This window comes from Oncorhynchus kisutch, linkage group LG9 (assembly GCF_002021735.2).
Source record: "Oncorhynchus kisutch isolate 150728-3 linkage group LG9, Okis_V2, whole genome shotgun sequence".
NCBI lineage: Eukaryota > Metazoa > Chordata > Actinopteri > Salmoniformes > Salmonidae > Oncorhynchus > Oncorhynchus kisutch.
The window spans coordinates 42,096,857-42,117,666 of NC_034182.2; the positions used below are offsets into that span (position 1 = coordinate 42,096,857).

General features: G+C 42.6%; 1 protein-coding gene across 1 annotated transcript in view; it reads left to right on the forward strand.

Annotated features, from left to right (window-relative positions):
- The first annotated feature begins 16,059 nt into the window (after positions 1-16,059).
- Positions 16,060-20,810, forward strand: part of LOC109897153 (4F2 cell-surface antigen heavy chain) — a 13,789-nt gene continuing 9,038 nt past the window's right edge. Inside the window, exons 1-3 of the mRNA XM_031832623.1 lie at positions 16,060-16,154; positions 16,509-16,722; positions 17,686-17,876. Coding sequence (XP_031688483.1) covers positions 16,532-16,722; positions 17,686-17,876 — 382 coding nt within the window. The 5' untranslated portion in view covers positions 16,060-16,154; positions 16,509-16,531. The remainder of the gene's footprint in view (positions 16,155-16,508; positions 16,723-17,685; positions 17,877-20,810) is intronic.

Genomic DNA, 20,810 nt, shown 5'->3' on the forward strand with positions numbered 1-20,810 from the left:
GAAGACAGAGATGTTGGACAGGAAGACAGAGAAGTTGGACAGGAAGACAGAGAGGTTGGACAGGAAGACAGAGAAGTTGGACTGGAAGACAGAGGGGTTGACTGGGTTACAGGAAGACACAGAGGTTGGACAGGAAGACAGAGAGGTTGGACAGGAAGACGGAGAGGTTGGACTGGTTTACAGGAAGACACAGAGGTTGGACAGGAAGACAGAGAGGTTGGACAGGAAGACAGAGAAGTTGGACAGGAAGACAGAGAGGTTGGACAGGAAGACAGAGAAGTTGGACTGGAAGACAGAGGGGTTGACTGGGTTACAGGAAGACAGAGATGTTGGACAGGAAGACAGAGAGGTTGGACTGGAAGACAGAGGGGTTGACTGGGTTACAGGAAGACAGAGAGGTTGGACAGGAAGACAGAGCGGTTGGACTGGGTTACAGGAAGACAGAGAGGTTGGGCAGGAAGACAGAGAAGTTGGACTGGAAGACAGAGGGGTTGACTGGGTTACAGGAAGACAGAGATGTTGGACAGGAAGACAGAGAGGTTGGACTGGAAGACAGAGGGGTTGACTGGGTTACAGGAATACAGAGAGGTTGGACAGGAAGACAGAGGGGTTGGACAGGAAGACAGAGCGGTTGGACTGGGTTACAGGAAGACAGAGAGGTTGGACAGGAAGACAGAGAAGTTGAACTGGGTTACAGGAAGACAGAGAGGTTGGACAGGAAGACAGAGGGGCTGGACTGGGTTACAGGAAGACAGAGAGGTTGGACTGGGATACAGGAAGACAGAGAGGTTGGACAATAAGACAGAGAGGTTGGACAGGAAGACAGAGAGGTTGGACAGACGCAGTGAAAGTATAAACTATAGTGGTGTTTCTTACATAAGTCAGTCATGTGACTTTAGGTCCTACAGCTGTAAAACGACAGAAACAGAGTCAAAGTCCCAGCAAGGTTCTTTGGAGATTGTGATCCGATTATGGTACATGAAAGCACACTCGGTTGGCAGTAAAGGAGAATGTCACAATACACTCTGTGCTGGTGTACACTGCAATGGTTAAAGCATGCAGTGATCGCCAGTGTCACTGTAAACGGACCTGTCACCACCCTGCCTCTCTTTGTGAACTGAGCCGTGAAGGTTCCCAGACCACTGTCAGACTACTAAGTACTCACTCAGAACTTTAACTCTTTATCTCTCTCCGTACTCCCTTTGAACTCTTTCACAGTCCCAGTTCTTGAACCGTGTGGACTTGGTCGTGGGCTGTTGTGATTTCAGGCCTCGAGTCATTACTGAGAAGTGTCGTGTTGCACCTGTTGTGAAACAACAGTACCTGTGACACATTACCTGTGTGCTCTAGACTGTGTTGCCGCTGTCCGACTGTGTGATATTGTGGAAAGAAAAGTGTCCTTAGATGATTCATGGTCTGTAGTCTATAAGGGAAGTGAATCTAGGACTGTCTCACACAGAGACAGCAGAGCAGTCCAACACAGCTGTCTAAAATAAGTCTAGAAGGACTGTCTCACACAGAGACAACAGAGCAGTCCAACACAGCTGTCTAAAATAAGTCTAGAAGGACTGTCCCACACAGAGACAACAGAGCAGTCCAACACAGCTGTCTAAAAGAAGTCTAGAAGGACTGTCCCACACAGAGACAACAGCTACAAAGCTATATACAGACTGTAGTGTTAGTGGACAGAGAAAACACACACACTTGATTGTACACAGACTGTAACTGAAGTACCGATCAGAGGAATCCTCCAACTACGACAGGAAACGACAACACTACACAGAGATCCTGGACACCATGCAGAGAACCGGTTCAGTCCAGTCTGGGTCTGGTTGTTTTCTCAACATCTCATGCTGTCTTTGCAAATAAACCCACTGGGTGAGATCAGAGAGATTTCTAGGAGGGAGATGGCCCCCCTCTCTACCCCTCCTCCCCCTTCCTGCACCTCCCTCCATTCTTCTACTCCTCTCCTACACCCCTCCAGACCCTCCAGCCTTCCACTCCTCCACTCCTTTCTCAGCCGCTCCATCCCTCTTTTCCTCTCTGTATCTGCATGTCTCTCTTTTAATGTCTCTTTTTCTCCTCTCTGTTTCTATTCCAGGAAAAGGAGGCATCCACAGCTAAAAAAAACCTCCCTCCCTCCCTCCCTCCCTCCCTCCACCAAAACATTCTAGCTGGAGGGAATTGGGGGGGGGGGGTGAAGTGAAGATGGTATTCTATGGTTCAGTCTGTTTCCCAGCCCTTCCTCTGCAGGGGGAATGGGGGGGGGGGGGGTTACAAAGTACAAACACTACGCTATGCAGGGTTTTTAATGAATTTATTTGCAAATTATGGTAGAAAATAAGTATTTGGTCACCTACAAACAAACAAGATTTCTGGCTCTCACAGACCTGTAACTTCTTCTTAAGGAGGCTCCTCTGTCCTCCACTCGTTACCTGTATTAATGGCACCTGTTTGAAGTTGTTATCAGTATAAAAGACACCTGTCCACAACCTCAAACAGTCACACTCCAAACTCCACTATGGCCAAGACCAAAGAGCTGTCAAAGGACACCAGAAACAAAATTGTAGACCTGCACCAGGCTGGGAAGACTGAATCTGCAATAGGTAAGCAGCTTGGTTTGAAGAAATCAACTGTGGGAGCAATTATTAGGAAATGGAAGACATACAAGACCAATGATAATCTCCCTCGATCTGGGGCTCCATGCAAGATCTCACCCCGTGGGGTCAAAATGATCACAAGAACAGTGAGCAAAAATCCCAGAACCACATGGGGGGACCTAGTGAATGACCTGCAGAGAGCTGGGACCAAAGTAACAAAGCCTACTACCATCAGTAACACACTACGCCGCCAGGGACTCAAATCCTGCAGTGTCAGACGTGTCCCCCTGCTTAAGCCAGTACATGTCCAGGCCCGTCTGAAGTTTGCTAGAGAGCATTTGGATGATCCAGAGAATGTCATATGGTCAGATGAAACCAAAATATAACTTTTTGGTAAAAACTCAACTCGTCGTGTTCGGAGGACAAAGAACACCATACCTACTGTGAAGCATGGGGGTGGAAACATCATGCTTAGGGGCTGTTTATACAAGATTAGAGGTGACTAAACATCCTTCCATCAGCAAGGGCATTGAAGATGAAACGTGGCTGGGTCTTTCAGCATGACAATGATCCCAAACACACCGCCAGGGCAACGAAGGAGTGGCTTCGTAAGAAGCATTTCAAGGTTCTGGAGTGGCCTAGCCAGTCTCCAGATCTCAACCCCATAGAAAATCTTTGCAGGGATTTGAAAGTCTGTGTCAGCAACAGCCCCAAAAGTCAGCAACAGCCCCAAAACATCACTGCTCTAGAGGAGATCTGCATGGAGGAATGGGCCAAAATTCCAGCAACAGTATGTGAAAACGTTGTGAAGACTTACAGGAAACGTTTGACCTCTGTCATTGCCAACAAAGGGTATATAATTGAGATAAACTTTTGTCATTGACCAAATACTTATTTTCCACCATAATTTGCAAATAAATTCATTAAAAATCCTACAATGTGATTTTGTGGATTTTTTTCCGCCATTTTGTCTGTCATAGTTGAAGTGTACCTATGATGAAAATTACAGGCCTCTCTCATATTTTTAAGTGGGAGAACTTACACAATTGGTGGGTGACTAAATACTTTTTTGCCCCACTGTATAAACTATTCACCTCTAACCCTGCATAAACTAGTCACCTCTAACTAACCCTGTATAAACTAGTCACCTCTAACTAACCCTGTATAAACTATTCACCTCTAACTAACCCTGTATAAACTAGTCACCTCTAACTAACCCTGTATAAACTATTCACCTCTAACCCTGTATAAACTAGTCACCTCTAACTAGCCCTGTATAAACTAGTCACCTCTAACTAACCCTGTATAAACTAGTCACCTCTAACCCTGTATAAACTAGTCACCTCTAACTAACCCTGTATAAACTAGTAACCTCTAACTAACCCTGTATAAACTATTCACCTCTAACTAACCCTGTATAAACTAGTCACCTCTAACTAACCCTGTATAAACTAGTCACCTCTAACCCTGTATAAACTAGTCACCACTAACTAACCCTGTATAAACTAGTCACCTTTAACCCTGTATAAACTAGTCACCTCTAACTAACCCTGTATAAACTAGTCACCTCTAACTAACCCTGTATAAACTATTCACCTCTAACTAACCCTGTATAAACTAGTCACCTCTAACCCTGTATAAACTAGTCACCTCTAACCAACCCTGTATAAACTAGTCACCTCTAACTAACCCTGTATAAACTAGTCACCTCTAACTAACCCTGTATTAACTAGTCACCTCTAACTAACCCTGTATAAACGAGTCACCTCTAACCCTGTATAAACTAGTCACCTCTAACCCTGTATAAACTAGTCACCTCTAACTAACCCTGTATAAAATATTCACCTCTAACTAACCCTGTATAAACTAATCACCTCGAACCCTGTATAAACTAGTCACCTCTAACTAACCCTGTATAAACTAGTCATCTCTAACTAACCCTGTATAAACTAGTCACCTCTAACCCTGTATAAACTATTCACCTCTAACTAACCCTGTATAAACTAGTCACCTCTAACTAACCCTGTATAAACTAGTCACATCTAACCCTGTATAAACTATTCACCTCTAACTAACCCTGTATAAACTAGTCACCTCTAACCCTGTATAAACGAGTCACCTCTAACCCTGTATAAACCAGTCACCTCTAACCCTGTATAAACTAGTCACCTCTAACCCTGTATAAACTATTCACCTATAACCCTGTATTAACTAGTCACCTCTAACTAACCCTGTATAAACTAGTCACCTCTAACCCTGTATAAACTAGTCACCTCTAAACTAATCCTGTATAAACTAGTCACCTCTAACCCTGTATAAACTAGTCATCTCTAACCCTGTATAAACTATTCACCTCTAACTAACCCTGTATAAATTAGTCACCTCTAACTAACCCTGTATAAACTAGTCACATCTAACCCTGTATAAACTAGTCACCTCTAACCCTGTATAAACTAGTCACCTCTAACCCTGTATAAACTAGTCACCTCTAACCCTGTATAAACTAGTCACCTCTAACCCTGTATAAACTAGTCACCTCTAACCCTGTATAAACTAGTCACCTCTAACTAACCCTGTATAAACTAGTCACCTCTAACTAACCCTGTATAAACTAGTCACCTCTAACTAACCCTGTATAAACGAGTCACCTCTAACCCTGTATAAACTAGTCACCTCTAACCCTGTATAAACTAGTCACCTCTAACCCTGTATAAACTATTCACCTATAACCCTGTATTAACTAGTCACCTCTAACTAACCCTGTATAAACTAGTCACCTCTAACCCTGTATAAACTAGTCACCTCTAAACTAATCCTGTATAAACTAGTCACCTCTAACCCTGTATAAACTAGTCACCTCTAACCCTGTATAAACTATTCACCTCTAACTAACCCTGTATAAACTAGTCACCTCTAACTAACCCTGTATAAACTAGTCACATCTAACCCTGTATAAACTAGTCACCTCTAACCCTGTATAAACTAGTCACCTCTAACCCTGTATAAACTAGTCACCTCTAACCCTGTATAAACTAGTCACCTCTAACCCTGTATAAACTAGTCACCTCTAACCCTGTATAAACTAGTCACCTCTAACTAACCCTGTATAAACTATCACCTCTAACTAACCCTGTATAAACTAGTCACCTCTAACTAACCCTGTATAAACTAGTCACCTCTAACACTGTATAAACTAGTCACCTCTAACCCTGTATAAACTAGTCACCTCTAACTAACCCTGTATAAAATATTCACCTCTAACTAACCCTGTATAAACTAATCACCTCTAACCCTGTATAAACTAGTCACCTCTAACTAACCCTGTATAAACTAGTCATCTCTAACTAACCCTGTATAAACTAGTCACCTCTAACCCTGTATAAACTATTCACCTCTAACTAACCCTGTATAAACTAGTCACCTCTAACTAACCCTGTATAAACTAGTCACATCTAACCCTGTATAAACTAGTCACCTCTAACCCTGTATAAACTAGTCACCTCTAACCCTGTATAAACTAGTCACCTCTAACCCTGTATAAACTAGTCACCTCTAACTAACCCTGTATAAAATATTCACCTCTAACTAACCCTGTATAAACTAATCACCTCTAACCCTGTATAAACTAGTCACCTCTAACTAACCCTGTATAAACTAGTCACCTCTAACTAACCCTGTATAAACTAGTCACCTCTAACCCTGTATAAACTATTCACCTCTAACTAACCCTGTATAAACTAGTCACCTCTAACTAACCCTGTATAAACTAGTCGCATCTAACCCTGTATAAACTATTCACCTCTAACTAACCCTGTATAAACTAGTCACCTCTAACCCTGTATAAACTAGTCACCTCTAACCCTGTATAAACTAGTCACCTCTAACCCTGTATAAACTAGTGACCTCTAACCCTGTATAAACTATTCACCTATAACCCTGTATTAACTAGTCACCTCTAACCAACCCTGTATAAACTAGTCACCTCTAACCCTGTATAAACTAGTCACCTCTAACTAACCCTGTATAAAATATTCACCTCTAACTAACCCTGTATAAACTAATCACCTCTAACCCTGTATAAACTAGTCACCTCTAACTAACCCTGTATAAACTAGTCATCTCTAACTAACCCTGTATAAACTAGTCACCTCTAACCCTGTATAAACTAGTCACCTCTAACTAACCCTGTATAAACTAGTCACATCTAACCCTGTATAAACTATTCACCTCTAACTAACCCTGTATAAACTAGTCACCTCTAACCCTGTATAAACTAGTCACCTCTAACCCTGTTTAAAACTAGTCACCTCTAACCCTGTATAAACTAGTCACCTCTAACCCTGTATAAACTATTCACCTATAACCCTGTATTAACTAGTCACCTCTAACCAACCCTGTATAAACTAGTCACCTCTAACCCTGTATAAACTATTCACCTCTAACTAACCCTGTATAAACTATTCACCTCTAACCCGGTATAAACTATTCACCTCTAACTAACCCTGTATAAACTATTCACCTCTAACTAACCCTGTATAAACTATTCACCTCTAACCCTGTATAAACTATTCACCTCTAACCCTGTATAAACTAGTCACCTCTAACTAACCCTGTATAAACTAGTCACCTCTAACTAACCCTGTATTAACTAGTCACCTCTAACTAACCCTGTATAAACTAGTCACCTAACCCCGTATAAACGAGTCACCTCTAACTAACCCTGTATAAACTAGTCACCTCTAACCCTGTATAAACTAGTCACCTCTAAACTAATCCTGTATAAACTAGTCACCTCTAACCCTGTATAAACTAGTCACCTCTAACTAACCCTGTATAAACTAGTCACCTCTAACCCTGTATAACTAGTCATCTCTAATCCTGTATAAACTAGTCACCTCTAACCCTGTATAAACTAGTCACCTCTAACCCTGTATTAACTAATCACCTCTAACTAACCCTGTATTAACTAGTCACCTCTAACCCTGTATAAACTAGTCACCTCTAACCCTGTATAAACTAGTCACCTCTAACTAACCCTGTATAAACTAGTCACCTCTAACTAACCCTGTATAAACTAGTCACCTCTAACCCTGTATAAACTAGTCACCTCTAACCCTGTATAAACTAGTCACCTCTAACTAACCCTGTATAAAATATTCACCTCTAACTAACCCTGTATAAACTAATCACCTCTAACCCTGTATAAACTAGTCAACTCTAACTAACCCTGTATAAACTAGTCATCTCTAACTAACCCTGTATAAACTAGTCACCTCTAACCCTGTATAAACTATTCACCTCTAACTAACCCTGTATAAACTAGTCACCTCTAACTAACCCTGTATAAACTAGTCACATCTAACCCTGTATAAACTAGTCACCTCTAACCCTGTATAAACTAGTCACCTCTAACCCTGTATAAACTAGTCACCTCTAACCCTGTATAAACTAGTCACCTCTAACTAACCCTGTATAAAATATTCACCTCTAACTAACCCTGTATAAACTAATCACCTCTAACCCTGTATAAACTATTCACCTCTAACTAACCCTGTATAAACTAGTCACCTTTAACCCTGTATAAACTAGTCACCTCTAACTAACCCTGTATAAACTAGTCACCTCTAACCCTGTATAAACTATTCACCTCTAACTAACCCTGTATAAACTAGTCACCTCTAACTAACCCTGTATAAACTAGTTACATCTAACCCTGTATAAACTATTCACCTCTAACTAACCCTGTATAAACTAGTCACCTCTAACCCTGTATAAACTAGTCACCTCTAACCCTGTATAAACTAGTCACCTCTAACTAACCCTGTATAAACTAGTCACCTCTAACTAACCCTGTATAAACTAATCACCTCTAACCCTGTATAAACTAGTCACCTCTAACTAACCCTGTATAAACTAGTCATCTCTAACTAACCCTGTATAAACTAGTCACCTCTAACCCTGTTTAAAACTAGTCACCTCTAACCCTGTATAAACTAGTCACCTCTAACCCTGTATAAACTATTCACCTATAACCCTGTATTAACTAGTCACCTCTAACCAACCCTGTATAAACTAGTCACCTCTAACCCTGTATAAACTATTCACCTCTAACTAACCCTGTATAAACTATTCACCTCTAACTAACCCTGTATAAACTATTCACCTCTAACCCGGTATAAACTATTCACCTCTAACTAACCCTGTATAAACTATTCACCTCTAACTAACCCTGTATAAACTATTCACCTATAACCCTGTATAAACTATTCACCTCTAACCCTGTATAAACTAGTCACCTCTAACTAACCCTGTATAAACTAGTCACCTCTAACTAACCCTGTATTAACTAGTCACCTCTAACTAACCCTGTATAAACTAGTCACCTCTAACCCTGTATAAACTAGTCACCTCTAAACTAATCCTGTATAAACTAGTCACCTCTAACCCTGTATAAACTAGTCACCTCTAACTAACCCTGTATAAACTAGTCACCTCTAACCCTGTATAAACTAGTCACCTCTAATCCTGTATAAACTAGTCACCTCTAACCCTGTATAAACTAGTCACCTCTAACCCTGTATTAACTAATCACCTCTAACTAACCCTGTATTAACTAGTCACCTCTAAACCTGTATAAACTATTCACCTCTAACTAACCCTGTATAAACTAGTCACCTCTAACCCTGTATTAACTAGTCACCTCTAACTAACCCTGTATTAACTAGTCACCTCTAACTAACCCTGTATAAACTATTCACCTCTAACCCTGTATAAACTATTCACCTCTAACTACCCCTGTATAAACTAGTCACCTCTAACCCTGTATAAACTAGTCACCTCTAACTAACCCTGTATAAACTAGTCTCCTCTAACTAACCCTGTATTAACTAGTCACCTCTAACTACCCCTGTATAAACTTGTCACCTCTAACCCTTTATAAACTAGTCACCTCTAACTAACCCTGTATAAACTAGTCACCTCTAACTCTCTATAAACTAGTCACCTCTAACTAACCCTGTATAAACTAGTCACCTCTAACTAACCCTGTATAAGAGCTATAACTCAAAATGAACAGTGGGTTAACTGGTCTAGGAACAGTGGGTTAACTGGTCTAGGAACAGTGTGTTAACTGCCTGTTCAGGGGCAGAACGACAGATTTGTAACTTATCAGCTCGGGGATTACATCTTGAAACCTTTTGGTTGCACGTCCAACGCTCTAACCACGAGGTTACCTGACTCTAACCATGAGGCTACCTGCCTCTAACCTACCTGCCTCTAACCTCTAACCTACGAGGCTACCTGCCTCTAACTTCTAACCTACGAGGCTACCTGCCTCTAACCTCTAACCTACGAGGCTACCTGCCTCTAACCTCTAACCTACGAGGCTACCTGCCTCTAACCTCTAACCTACGAGACTACCTGCCTCTAACCTCTAAACTACGAGGCTACCTGCCTCTAACCTCTAACCTACGAGGCTACCTGCCTCTAACCTACGAGGCTACCTGCCTCATTCGGTGAACGTGAAATTAATAAAGTGATACGACGTGTGTGTGTGAGATTGAGCATACTAGTGTCTCAAACACAATATCCAATTTGTAGGTGAAAGGTTGCTCAAGTTCAAAGTTCAAGTTGCTCTGATACAGTCAATTAACAGTTTGTCATTCTGTGTGTGTCTGAGTGTATATGTGTCTGTATGTCTGTTTCTGTGTGTGTGCGTGTCTGTATGTGTGCGTGTCTGTATGTGTGCGTGTCTGTATGTGTGGGTGTCTGTATGTGTGTGTGTCTGTATGTGTGTGTGTCTGTATGTGTGTGTGTCGGTATGTCTGTGTGTGTGTATGTCTGTGTGTGTGTGTATGTCTGTGTGTGTCTGTGTCTGTGTGTGTGTGCATATGTCTGTGTGTGTGTGTATATGTCTGTGTGTGTGTCGGTATGTCTGTGTGTGTATATGTCTGTGTGTGTGTCGGTATGTCTGTGTGTGTGTATGTCTGTGTGTGTGTGTGTATATGTCTGTGTGTGTGTGTATATGTCTGTGTGTGTGTCTGTGTGTGTGTGCATATGTCTGTGTGTGTGTGTATATGTCTGTGTGTGTGTCGGTATGTCTGTGTGTGTGTCGGTATGTCTGTGTGTGTGTGTGTATATGTCTGTGTGTGTATATGTCTGTGTGTGTGTGTATATGTCTGTGTGTGTGTGTATATGTCTGTGTGTGTGTGTATATGTCTGTGTGTGTGTGTATATGTCTGTGTGTGTGTGTATATGTCTGTGTGTGTGTTGCTCAAAAGTTGCTGTGAGGAAGACATACAGTTTTACTCCAACATTCTCGTCAAATAAACTGACTCAGTCTTTGTTGCTCTTGGACTTTGGCTGTACTGTACCAAAGACTGGATCTATGCCAGACAGACACAGAGACAGAGGTCAGAGACACAGAGACACAGAGACACAGACAGACAGAGACACAGACAGACAGACAGACAGACAGACAGACAGACAGACAGACAGACAGACAGACAGACAGACAGACAGACAGACAGAGACAGACAGACAGACAGACAGACAGACAGACAGACAGACAGACAGACAGACAGACAGACAGACAGACAGACAGACAGACAGACAGATGTCTCTCTCTCTCGCTGTGTTCCAGAATATTGTGATAATAACCTGATGTTGTAGCTGTACTGGGCCAACTCGAGTTGTCATTAAAAAAAACTATTACCTTCGGCCATTGTAGAATTAACTCAAAATAATGTTTACAACCACAAATAACAATAACTGTAGCGACCCTGTGTTTATAAACGTGGATATCGACTTTGACACTATGCTTTTGTGGCACAGTAGATGCCACGCAGGGCTATGGGCCAGAAGGTTGAGAGTTCACCGATGAGCTAACTCTTCCTGTGTGTGAACAGAAGCTGGGAGACGAGATGTACAGGGAGTGAATATTTTATAAATAATGGATACGAAACAAAACAAGGACAGCATCTGGACAGTTGGAACAAAACGACATCAATGCAGACACGGGGATCAAACTGAGGAAGGGACAGATATTGGGGAGGCAATCAATAAGGTAATAGAGTCCAGGTGAGTCCCATGAAGCACTGATGCGCATAACAATGGTGACAGGTGTGCGTAATGATAGGCTGCCTGGCGCCAGAGGGCTTGACAGTACTTCCCCCTCTAGGGGCGCCACCCGGCATTTCCCACCTGGGCGAGCCTGAGGAGCCGGCCGAGGGATGGGAGCCAGACGAGCCGGGGGAAGCCTGATGAGCCGGCTGAGGCATGCCGTGGGATGGGAGCCTGCCGACGCAACCGAGGCAAGAAAAACCTCGATCCAGCTGAGAGGCATCCCCAGTTCCGACATCACCAACCCCAACAAAAAAATCTCCCTGATGCTTCCAATATTGGTGTCTGCATTCTATGAGGACAGACGCTGGGAGACGAGAAGCAAGGACAGGGAGTGAATATTTAATAAATAATGGAAAATAAATAAAACAAGGACTGTGTCTGGACAAGGGGAACGAAACAATATTAATGAAGACACGGGGGGATCAAACTGAGGAAGGGACAGATATAGTATATCCATCTATCCATCTATCCATCTATCCATCCATCCCTCCATCCATCTCTACATCCCTCCATCCATCTCTACATCCATCCCTCCATCCCTCCATCCATCCCTCCATCCATCCATATATCCATCTATCCATCTATCCATCCATCCCTCCATCTAATGCTCCATTAATCACTCCCTCCATACATACAATCCCTCCATCCCTCCATCCCTCCATCCATCTCTACATCCCTCCATCCATCCCTCCATCCATCTCTACATCCCTCCATCCATCTCTACATCCATCCCTCCATCCCTCCAGTTTAATATATTAAACTGTCCTCTAGTGGTATATCTGGAGGGATATATACAGATATATATATTAGACAGATATTGGGGAGGTAATAGAGTCCAGGTGAGTCCCATGAAGCGCTGATGCGTGTAACGATGGTGACAGGTGTGCATAATGATGGGCCGCCTGGCACCAGAGTGGGGGAGTGGGAGCAGGTGTGACATCCTGCCTGTTTCATTAGACCTACACTACGATCAGAGTTCGCTGCAGACACGGGGCAAGTTTCCATTGAAACGTAATTAATTATTCGTTAATTAAAACGAAAGCAATGCAGCAAAACAAATCTTTGTGATGGAAACGACATATTCTTCTGAAACGACAGATTCCTCCGTTCGACGTATTTTTCTTTTGTCGAACTTTCTTTATTGTGACAAACGATGATGATGATGCTGAATGATTTTTAAGGTACGTGAGGCACGTGATGTCATCACGTAACTACAAAGCTCCAATCCAGATTGAATTCTGAATGCCTACTGCTTGAAAAACTATAGCTATAAACTAAATTCAGCATAAAAAGAAACATCCTTTTTTCAGGACCCTGTCTTTCAAAGATAATTCTTAAAAATCCAAATAACTTCACAGATCTTCATTGTAAAGGGTTTAAACACTGTTTCCCATGCTTGTTCAATGAACCATAAACAATTTATGAACATGCACCTGTGGAACGGTCGTTAAGACACTGACAGCGTACAGATGGTAGGTAATTAAGGTCACAGTTATGAAAACTTAGGACACTAAAGAGGCCTTTCTACTGACTGAAAAACACCAAAAGAAAGACTCCCAGGGTCCCTGCTCACCTGCTTGAATGTGCCTTAGGCATGCTGCAAGGAGCCATGAGGACTGCAGATGTGGCCAGGGCAATAAATTGCAATGTTCGTACTGTGAGATGCCTAAGACAGAGCTACAGGGAGACAGGACAGCTGACAGGACAGTTGTAAGGCAGGTCCTCACCAGATATCACAGGCAACAACGTCGCATATGGGCACAAACCCACCGTCGCTGGACCAGACGGGACTGGCAAAAAGTGCTCTTCACTGACGAGTTTTGTCTCAACAGGGGTGATGGTCGGGTGATGGTCGGATACGCGTTTATTGCCCGAAGGAATGAGCGTTACACTGAGGACCTGTACTCTGGAGCGGGATCGATTTGGAGGTGGAGCGTCCGTCATGGTCTGGGGTGGTGTGTAAGAGCATCATCGGACTGAGCTTGTTGTTCCTTGCTGAGCGGCCTTTCAGGTTATGTCGATATAGGACTCGTTTATAGAACTCGTTTTACTGTGGATATAGATACTTTGTACCTACTTTTGTACCTGTTTCCTCCAGCATCTTCACAAGGTCCTTTGCTGTTGTTCTGGGATTGATTTGCACTTTTCGCACCAAAGTGCGTTCATCTCTAGGAGACAGAACACGTCTCCTTCCTGAGCGGTATGACGGCTGCGTGGTCCCATGGTCTTTATACTTGCGTACTATTGTTTGTACAAATGAACATGGAACCTTCAGGCGTTTGGAAATTGCTCCCAAGGAAGAACCAGACTTGTGGAGGTCTACCATTTATTTTCTGAGGTCTTGGCTGATTTCTTTGGATTTTCCCATGATGTCATGCAAAGGTGCACTGAGTTTGAAGGTAGGCCTTGAAATACATCCACAGGTACACCCCTCAATTGACTCAAATGATGTCAATTAGCCTATCAGAAGCTTCTTAAAGCCATGACATCATTTTCTGAAATTTTCCAAGCTGTTTAAAGGCACAGTCAACTTGTGATACAGCGAATTATAAGTGAAATAATAGGCATTTAAAAAATTGTTGGAAAAATGACTTGTGTCGTGCACAAAGTAGATGTCCTAACCGACTTGCCAAAACTATAGTTTGTTGACAAGAAATTTGTGGAGTGGTTGAAAAACGAGTTTTAATGACTCCAAGCTAAGTGTATGTAAACTTCCGACTTCAACTGTAACTATAACTACTGTAACTATAACTACTGTAACTATAATGCATAGATGGCTGTTCCCATTCTGTGCCAGGGTTAGAGGTTCCAAAAGTATCTCTATGGCAACTAGCTCTCCAATGTTTGCTGTACGTGTTGCGGCCTTCCCGACTAAGTGCTTGTGATAAAATATAATCCATTGCAATTCTATTAAAATGTGATGTGTACGATCCTCTGAAGTTAAATTATTCTCTCTGGTGTAGTATTTATATAATATATATATTTTATTTTTATGTCTGTTCAGACAGTAGGATACTTTGGGGAATATAATATTTTTTATTTTCTAATTTTGGCAACATTATTCCAGCACCCCCATTTACCCCTGCTTCCTGCGGCTAAGAGTTTGCTTTACACAACTGTGCTGGACTACGTTGGTCTTCAAATCAAAATCAAATCAAATCAAATTTATTTATATAGCCCTTCGTACATCAGCTGATATCTCAAAGTGCTGTACAGAAACCCAGCCTAAAACCCCAAACAGCAAGCAATGCAGGTGGAGAAGCACAGTGGCTAGGAAAAACTCCCTAGAAAGGCCAATACCTAGGAAGAAACCTAGAGAGGAACCAGGCTATGTGGGGTGGCCAGTCCTCTTCTGGCTGTGCCGGGTGGAGATTATAACAGAACATGGTCAAGATGTTCAATGTTCATAAATGACCAGCATGGTCGAATAATAATAAGGCAGAACAGTTGAAACTAGAGCAGCAGCACAGTCAGGTGGAAGTTGAAACTGGAGCAGCAGCATGGCCAGGTAGACTGGGGACAGCAAGGAGTCATCATGTCAGGTAGTCCTGGGGCATGGTCCTAGGGCTCAGGTCAGTTGAAACTGGAACAGCAGCATGGCCAGGTGGACTGGGGACAGCAAGGAGTCATCATGTCAGGTAGTCCTGGGGCATGGTCCTAGGGCTCAGGTCCTCCGAGAGAGAGAAAGAAAGAGAGAAGGAGAGAATTAGAGAACGCACACTTAGATTCACACAGGACACCGAATAGGACAGGAGAAGTACTCCAGATATAACAAACTGACCCCAGCCCCCCGACACATAAACTACTGCAGCATAAATACTGGAGGCTGAGACAGGAGGGGTCAGCGCAGTAAGAGTTAAAGGTATGGGAAGTTGCCATTAACTGATCATAACCAAAATGTTATAACGTTCACGTGTGTGGCTCAAAGCTAATTTCTGGTATTGTTGTGTAGCCAGTGGGGTGTACTGGTTTCGTTACACATAAATACACTTTTTTTATTGAGTTTGCCGAACCAATACTTCCATGTTAAAATCACAACGGGCCATACAAAATGCCTAAGATTCAAAGGGTGTACTGTCCTGTCTTGTAACTTCACAACTTCATATGAGTTTCTTCGTCGTGTTTTTCTCACAATTTTCTCTGATTCCAAAATGGTTGAAAGGGGCTCAAATATCCAGCTCCTGCGGCTTGCTCGATACATTCCAACCAAGTCACGCGGAAGGGTGTTTTAAAGTGTGATTGCGTACGCCAATCAAACGGTAAACTCTACTTTCAAGGTTCCTATTGGTGTGTCCTTAAATTGTGGGCGGAGGCGCGACCTTATAAGTAAATGTGAGTCTGCGATGCTGTAAGACTTTAGACGGAACAAGTGGCTGGAAGTAGACATATACTTGCCTGGTGCTAACTCAACGGAGTCTATTTTTTAAGCAGGTAATAATACGGGCGCCATTATCATCAACTGACTAGCTCCGTTGTTCGTTTAGTTTATTAACAAAACAATTTGCATAGGTACTGTGGTCGCCCTACAGATAAATCACGACAATATAAAAATGAATTGAGTAGGCTACTTTTCACAAATTAACATTTGTCAGGAAAGCAACAAAAAACGGCATTTTGTTTGTCGGAAAAAAAGTATTTAAAATGGATATGAACGTCTTTGAGACTAAGGTTGGGGAAGTGTAGCCTACTTTGTGTCCTTCATTCGGGGGATATGCACACCGTTTCTATTTAATTGAAGGTGAACTTGACTAAAATAATGTCGACACTACTCAATCTTTTCTACAGGCAAAAAGAAAACCTTCCCGAACATGAGTAAGGACACCGAGGTCGATATGAAGGATGTTGAGTTGAACGAGTTGGACCAGGAGAAACTACCGATGACCGGCGACGGACCGGGGGCTGAGAAGAACGGAAACTTGAAGCAGAAGGTACCGGAGGAGGATGTTAAGTTTACCGGGCTGTCGAAGGAAGAGCTCATGAAAGTCGCTGGCACACCCGGGTAAGTTAGGGGGTTGGTTGTTAATATCTTATACTTAAAAATAAAAAAAACGGTAACTATCTTAAATTCAACTTAATGTTGCTAGAAATCAATTAGCTTAATATGCAATGTAGTTATGTATATTGAACAAAAATATAAATGGAACATACAACAATTTCAAAGATTCTACTGAGTTACAGTTCATAAAAGAAGATCAGTCAATGGAAATAAATTCATTCGGTCCTAATCTATGGATTTCACATGACTGGGCAGGGGCTCAGCCTACACCCTCCAAGGCCCACCCACTTGGGAGCCAGGTCCGACCACTGGGGAGCCAGGCCCAGCCAATCAAAATGAGGTTTTCCCCACAAAAGGGCTTTAATACAGACCAAAATACTCCACAGCAACCCCCCCCCCCCCCCCCCCCCCCCCTTTCACCACCTCAGACAATCCTGCAGGTGAAGAAGCTGGATGTGGAGGTCCTGGGTTGGCGTGGTTACATGTGGTCTGCGGTTGTGAGGTCGGTTGGACATACTGACCAATGATCTAAAACGGCGGCTTATGGTTGTGAAATGAACAGTCAATTCTCTGGCAACAGCTCTGTTGGACATTCCTGCAGTCAGCATGCCAATTACACGCTCCCTCAAAACAAGAGACATCTGTGGCTTTGGGTTGTGTGACAAAACTGCACATTTTAGTTGCCTTTTGTCTCCAGCACAAGGTGCACCTGTGTAATAATTAGGCTGTTTAATCAGCGTAATTGGCAAAGGAGAAATGCTCACTAACAGGAATGTAAACAAATTTATGCACACAATTTGAGAGAAATGATCTCTTTGTGCCTATGGAAAATGTCTGGACTCGTATTTCAGCTCATGGAAAATAAGACCAACACTGTTGTGTTTATATTTTTTGTTCAGTATACAATTGAAACTTATTTTAGCCTATTTCTTCCCCTCTCCTCCTCTTCTTCTCTCTCCCCTCCAGGTGGGTGAGGACACGCTGGGTACTCCTGGTCTTGTTTTGGTTGGGCTGGGTGGGGATGCTGGCTGGGGCCATAGTGATCATCGTCCAGGCCCCCAGGTGTAAACCCATACCTGAGATGAACTGGTGGAATCAGGGTCCTCTCTATCAGATCGCTGACCTGGACGCCTTCAACCACGACAAGGGAATCAAAGGTGAGGGTATTCATACACACAGCATTATGGGTAATGTAGTATATCATACTGGTGGGATCAGGGTCCTCTCTGCCAGATAGAGGCGGCAGGGCAGCCTAGTGGTTAGAGTGTAGAGGCGGCAGGGTAGCCTGTGGTTAGAGTGTAGAGGGGGCAGGTAGACTAGTGGTTAGAGTGTAGGGGGGGCAGGTAGACTAGTGGTTAGAGTGTAGAGGTGGCAGGTAGCCTAGTGGTTAGAGTGTAGAGGTGGCAGGTAGCCTAGTGGTTAGAGTGTAGAGGCGGCAGGGTAGCCTAGTGGTTAGAGTGTAGAGGTGGCAGGTAGCCTAGTGGTTAGAGTGTAGGGGGGGCAGGGTAGCCTAGTGGTTAGAGTGTAGAGGCGGCAGGGTAGCCTAGTGGTTAGAGTGTAGAGGCGGCAGGGTAGCTTAGTGGTTAGAGTGTAGAGGCGGCAGGGTAGCCTAGTGGTTAGAGAGTTGGACTAGTCACCGGAAGGTTGCAAGTTCAAATCCCCGAGCTGACAAGGTACAAATCTCTCCCTGAACAGGCTGTTAACCCGCTGTTCCCAGGCCGTCATTGAAAATAAGAATTTGTTCTTAACTGACTTGCCGAGTTACATAAAGGTAAAATAAATACAAAAAAACAGGACATCATACACACAGCATTATGGGTAATGTAGTAGATCATGTGATTTAGAATGTCAGTATGTGATTTAGAATGTATGGACGTGATTTAGAATGTCAGGACGTGATTTAGATTGTATGGACGTGATTTAGAATGTCAGGACGTGATTTAGATTGTATGGACGTGATTTAGATTGTATGGACGTGATTTAGAATGTCAGGACGTGATTTAGAATGTCAGGATGTGATTTAGAATGTCAGGACGTGATTTAGAATGTCAGGACGTGATTTAGAATGTCAGGACGTGATTTAGAATGTCAGGACGTGATTTAGAATGTCAGGACGTGATTTAGAATGTCAGGACGTGATTTAGATTGTATGGACGTGATTTAGAATGTCAGGACGTGATTTAGAATGTCAGGACGTGATTTAGAATGTCAGGACGTGATTTAGATTGTATGGACGTGATTTAGAATGCCAGGATGTGATTTAGATTGTCAGGACATGACGTGATTTAGATTGTCAGGACGTGACTTGATTTAGAATGTCAACAGCCTATTTGAGCCCAAAGATGTGAAAACAGACTGAGTCTGATTTGTCTTGTGGTTGTATTTTGCCCAGTCAGTCCGAAGGGGCGCTGAGCGTCTCATGACTCCAGACTGCCCAGCGCCTGGTTTCCCAGAAGTATCTAAATGCTAAGTTAATTGTTAGAACCTGCTTAGGAGCATCGTTAAATCTTGGAGCTGTTTCCAGAAACCATCGTTACTAAAGTTGCACTTGGAAACGCTGGTTATTTATCCACTACCTCAGACCACTGGTTGAACGATGTGTAGTTGGATGTGTTTTCTACTTTATACACACGAGATCACTGTTAAACAAAAGAGTCCAGATGTTTATTTGTCTGTGGTGGCCGCTGAGAACTTCACGATGAAGTTGACTACAAATGCAAAGTTGCCAGTGTCTTTGCAATTGTTACATGAATGAAAATGAAAACCCGAGACGACTGCATTTACATAAATCCATTTAGTTTTATTTAGCTATTATGGCTTCCTACCGTCAATCCTTTTTGCCTTAAAATATGTCGTAATGTGTATATATTTCCTAATGTGTATATATGTCCTGATGTGTGTATATGTCCTGATGTGTGTATATATGTCCTGATGTGTGTATATGTCCTGATGTGTGTATATGTCCTGATGTGTGTATATGTCCTGATGTGTGTATATGTCCTGATGTGTGTATATGTCCTGATGTGTGTATATGTCCTGATGTGTGTATATGTCCTGATGTGTGTATATGTCCTGATGTGTGTATATGTCCTGATGTGTGTATATGTCCTGATGTGTGTATATGTCCTGATGTGTGTATATGTCCTGATGTGTGTATATGTCCTGATGTGTGTATATGTCCTGATGTGTGTATATGTCCTGATGTGTGTATATGTCCTGATGTGTGTATATGTCCTGATGTGTGTATATGTCCTGATGTGTGTATATGTCCTGATGTGTGTATATGTCCTGATGTGTGTATATGTCCTGATGTGTGTATATGTCCTGATGTGTGTGTATATGTCCTGATGTGTGTGTATATGTCCTGATGTGTGTGTATATGTCCTGATGTGTGTGTATATGTCCTGATGTGTGTGTATATGTCCTGATGTGTGTGTATATGTCCTGATGTGTGTGTATATGTCCTGATGTGTGTGTATATGTCCTGATGTGTGTGTATATGTCCTGATGTGTATATATGTCCTGATGTGTGTATATGTCCTGATGTGTGTATATGTCCTGATGTGTGTATATGTCCTGATGTGTGTGTATATGTCCTGATGTGTGTGTATATGTCCTGATGTGTGTGTATATGTCCTGATGTGTGTGTATATGTCCTGATGTGTATATATGTCCTGATGTGTATATATGTCCTGATGTGTGTATATGTCCTGATGTGTGTGTATATGTCCTGATGTGTGTATATGTCCTGATGTGTATATATGTCCTGATGTGTGTATATGTCCTGATGTGTGTATATGTCCTGATGTGTGTATATGTCCTGATGTGTGTATATGTCCTGATGTGTATATATGTCCTGATGTGTGTATATGTCCTGATGTGTGTGTATATGTCCTGATGTGTGTGTATATGTCCTGATGTGTGTATATGTCCTGATGTGTGTATATGTCCTGATGTGTGTATATGTCCTGATGTGTGTATATGTCCTGATGTGTGTATATGTCCTGATGTGTGTGTATATGTCCTGATGTGTGTGTATATGTCCTGATGTGTGTATATGTCCTGATGTGTGTATATGTCCTGATGTGTGT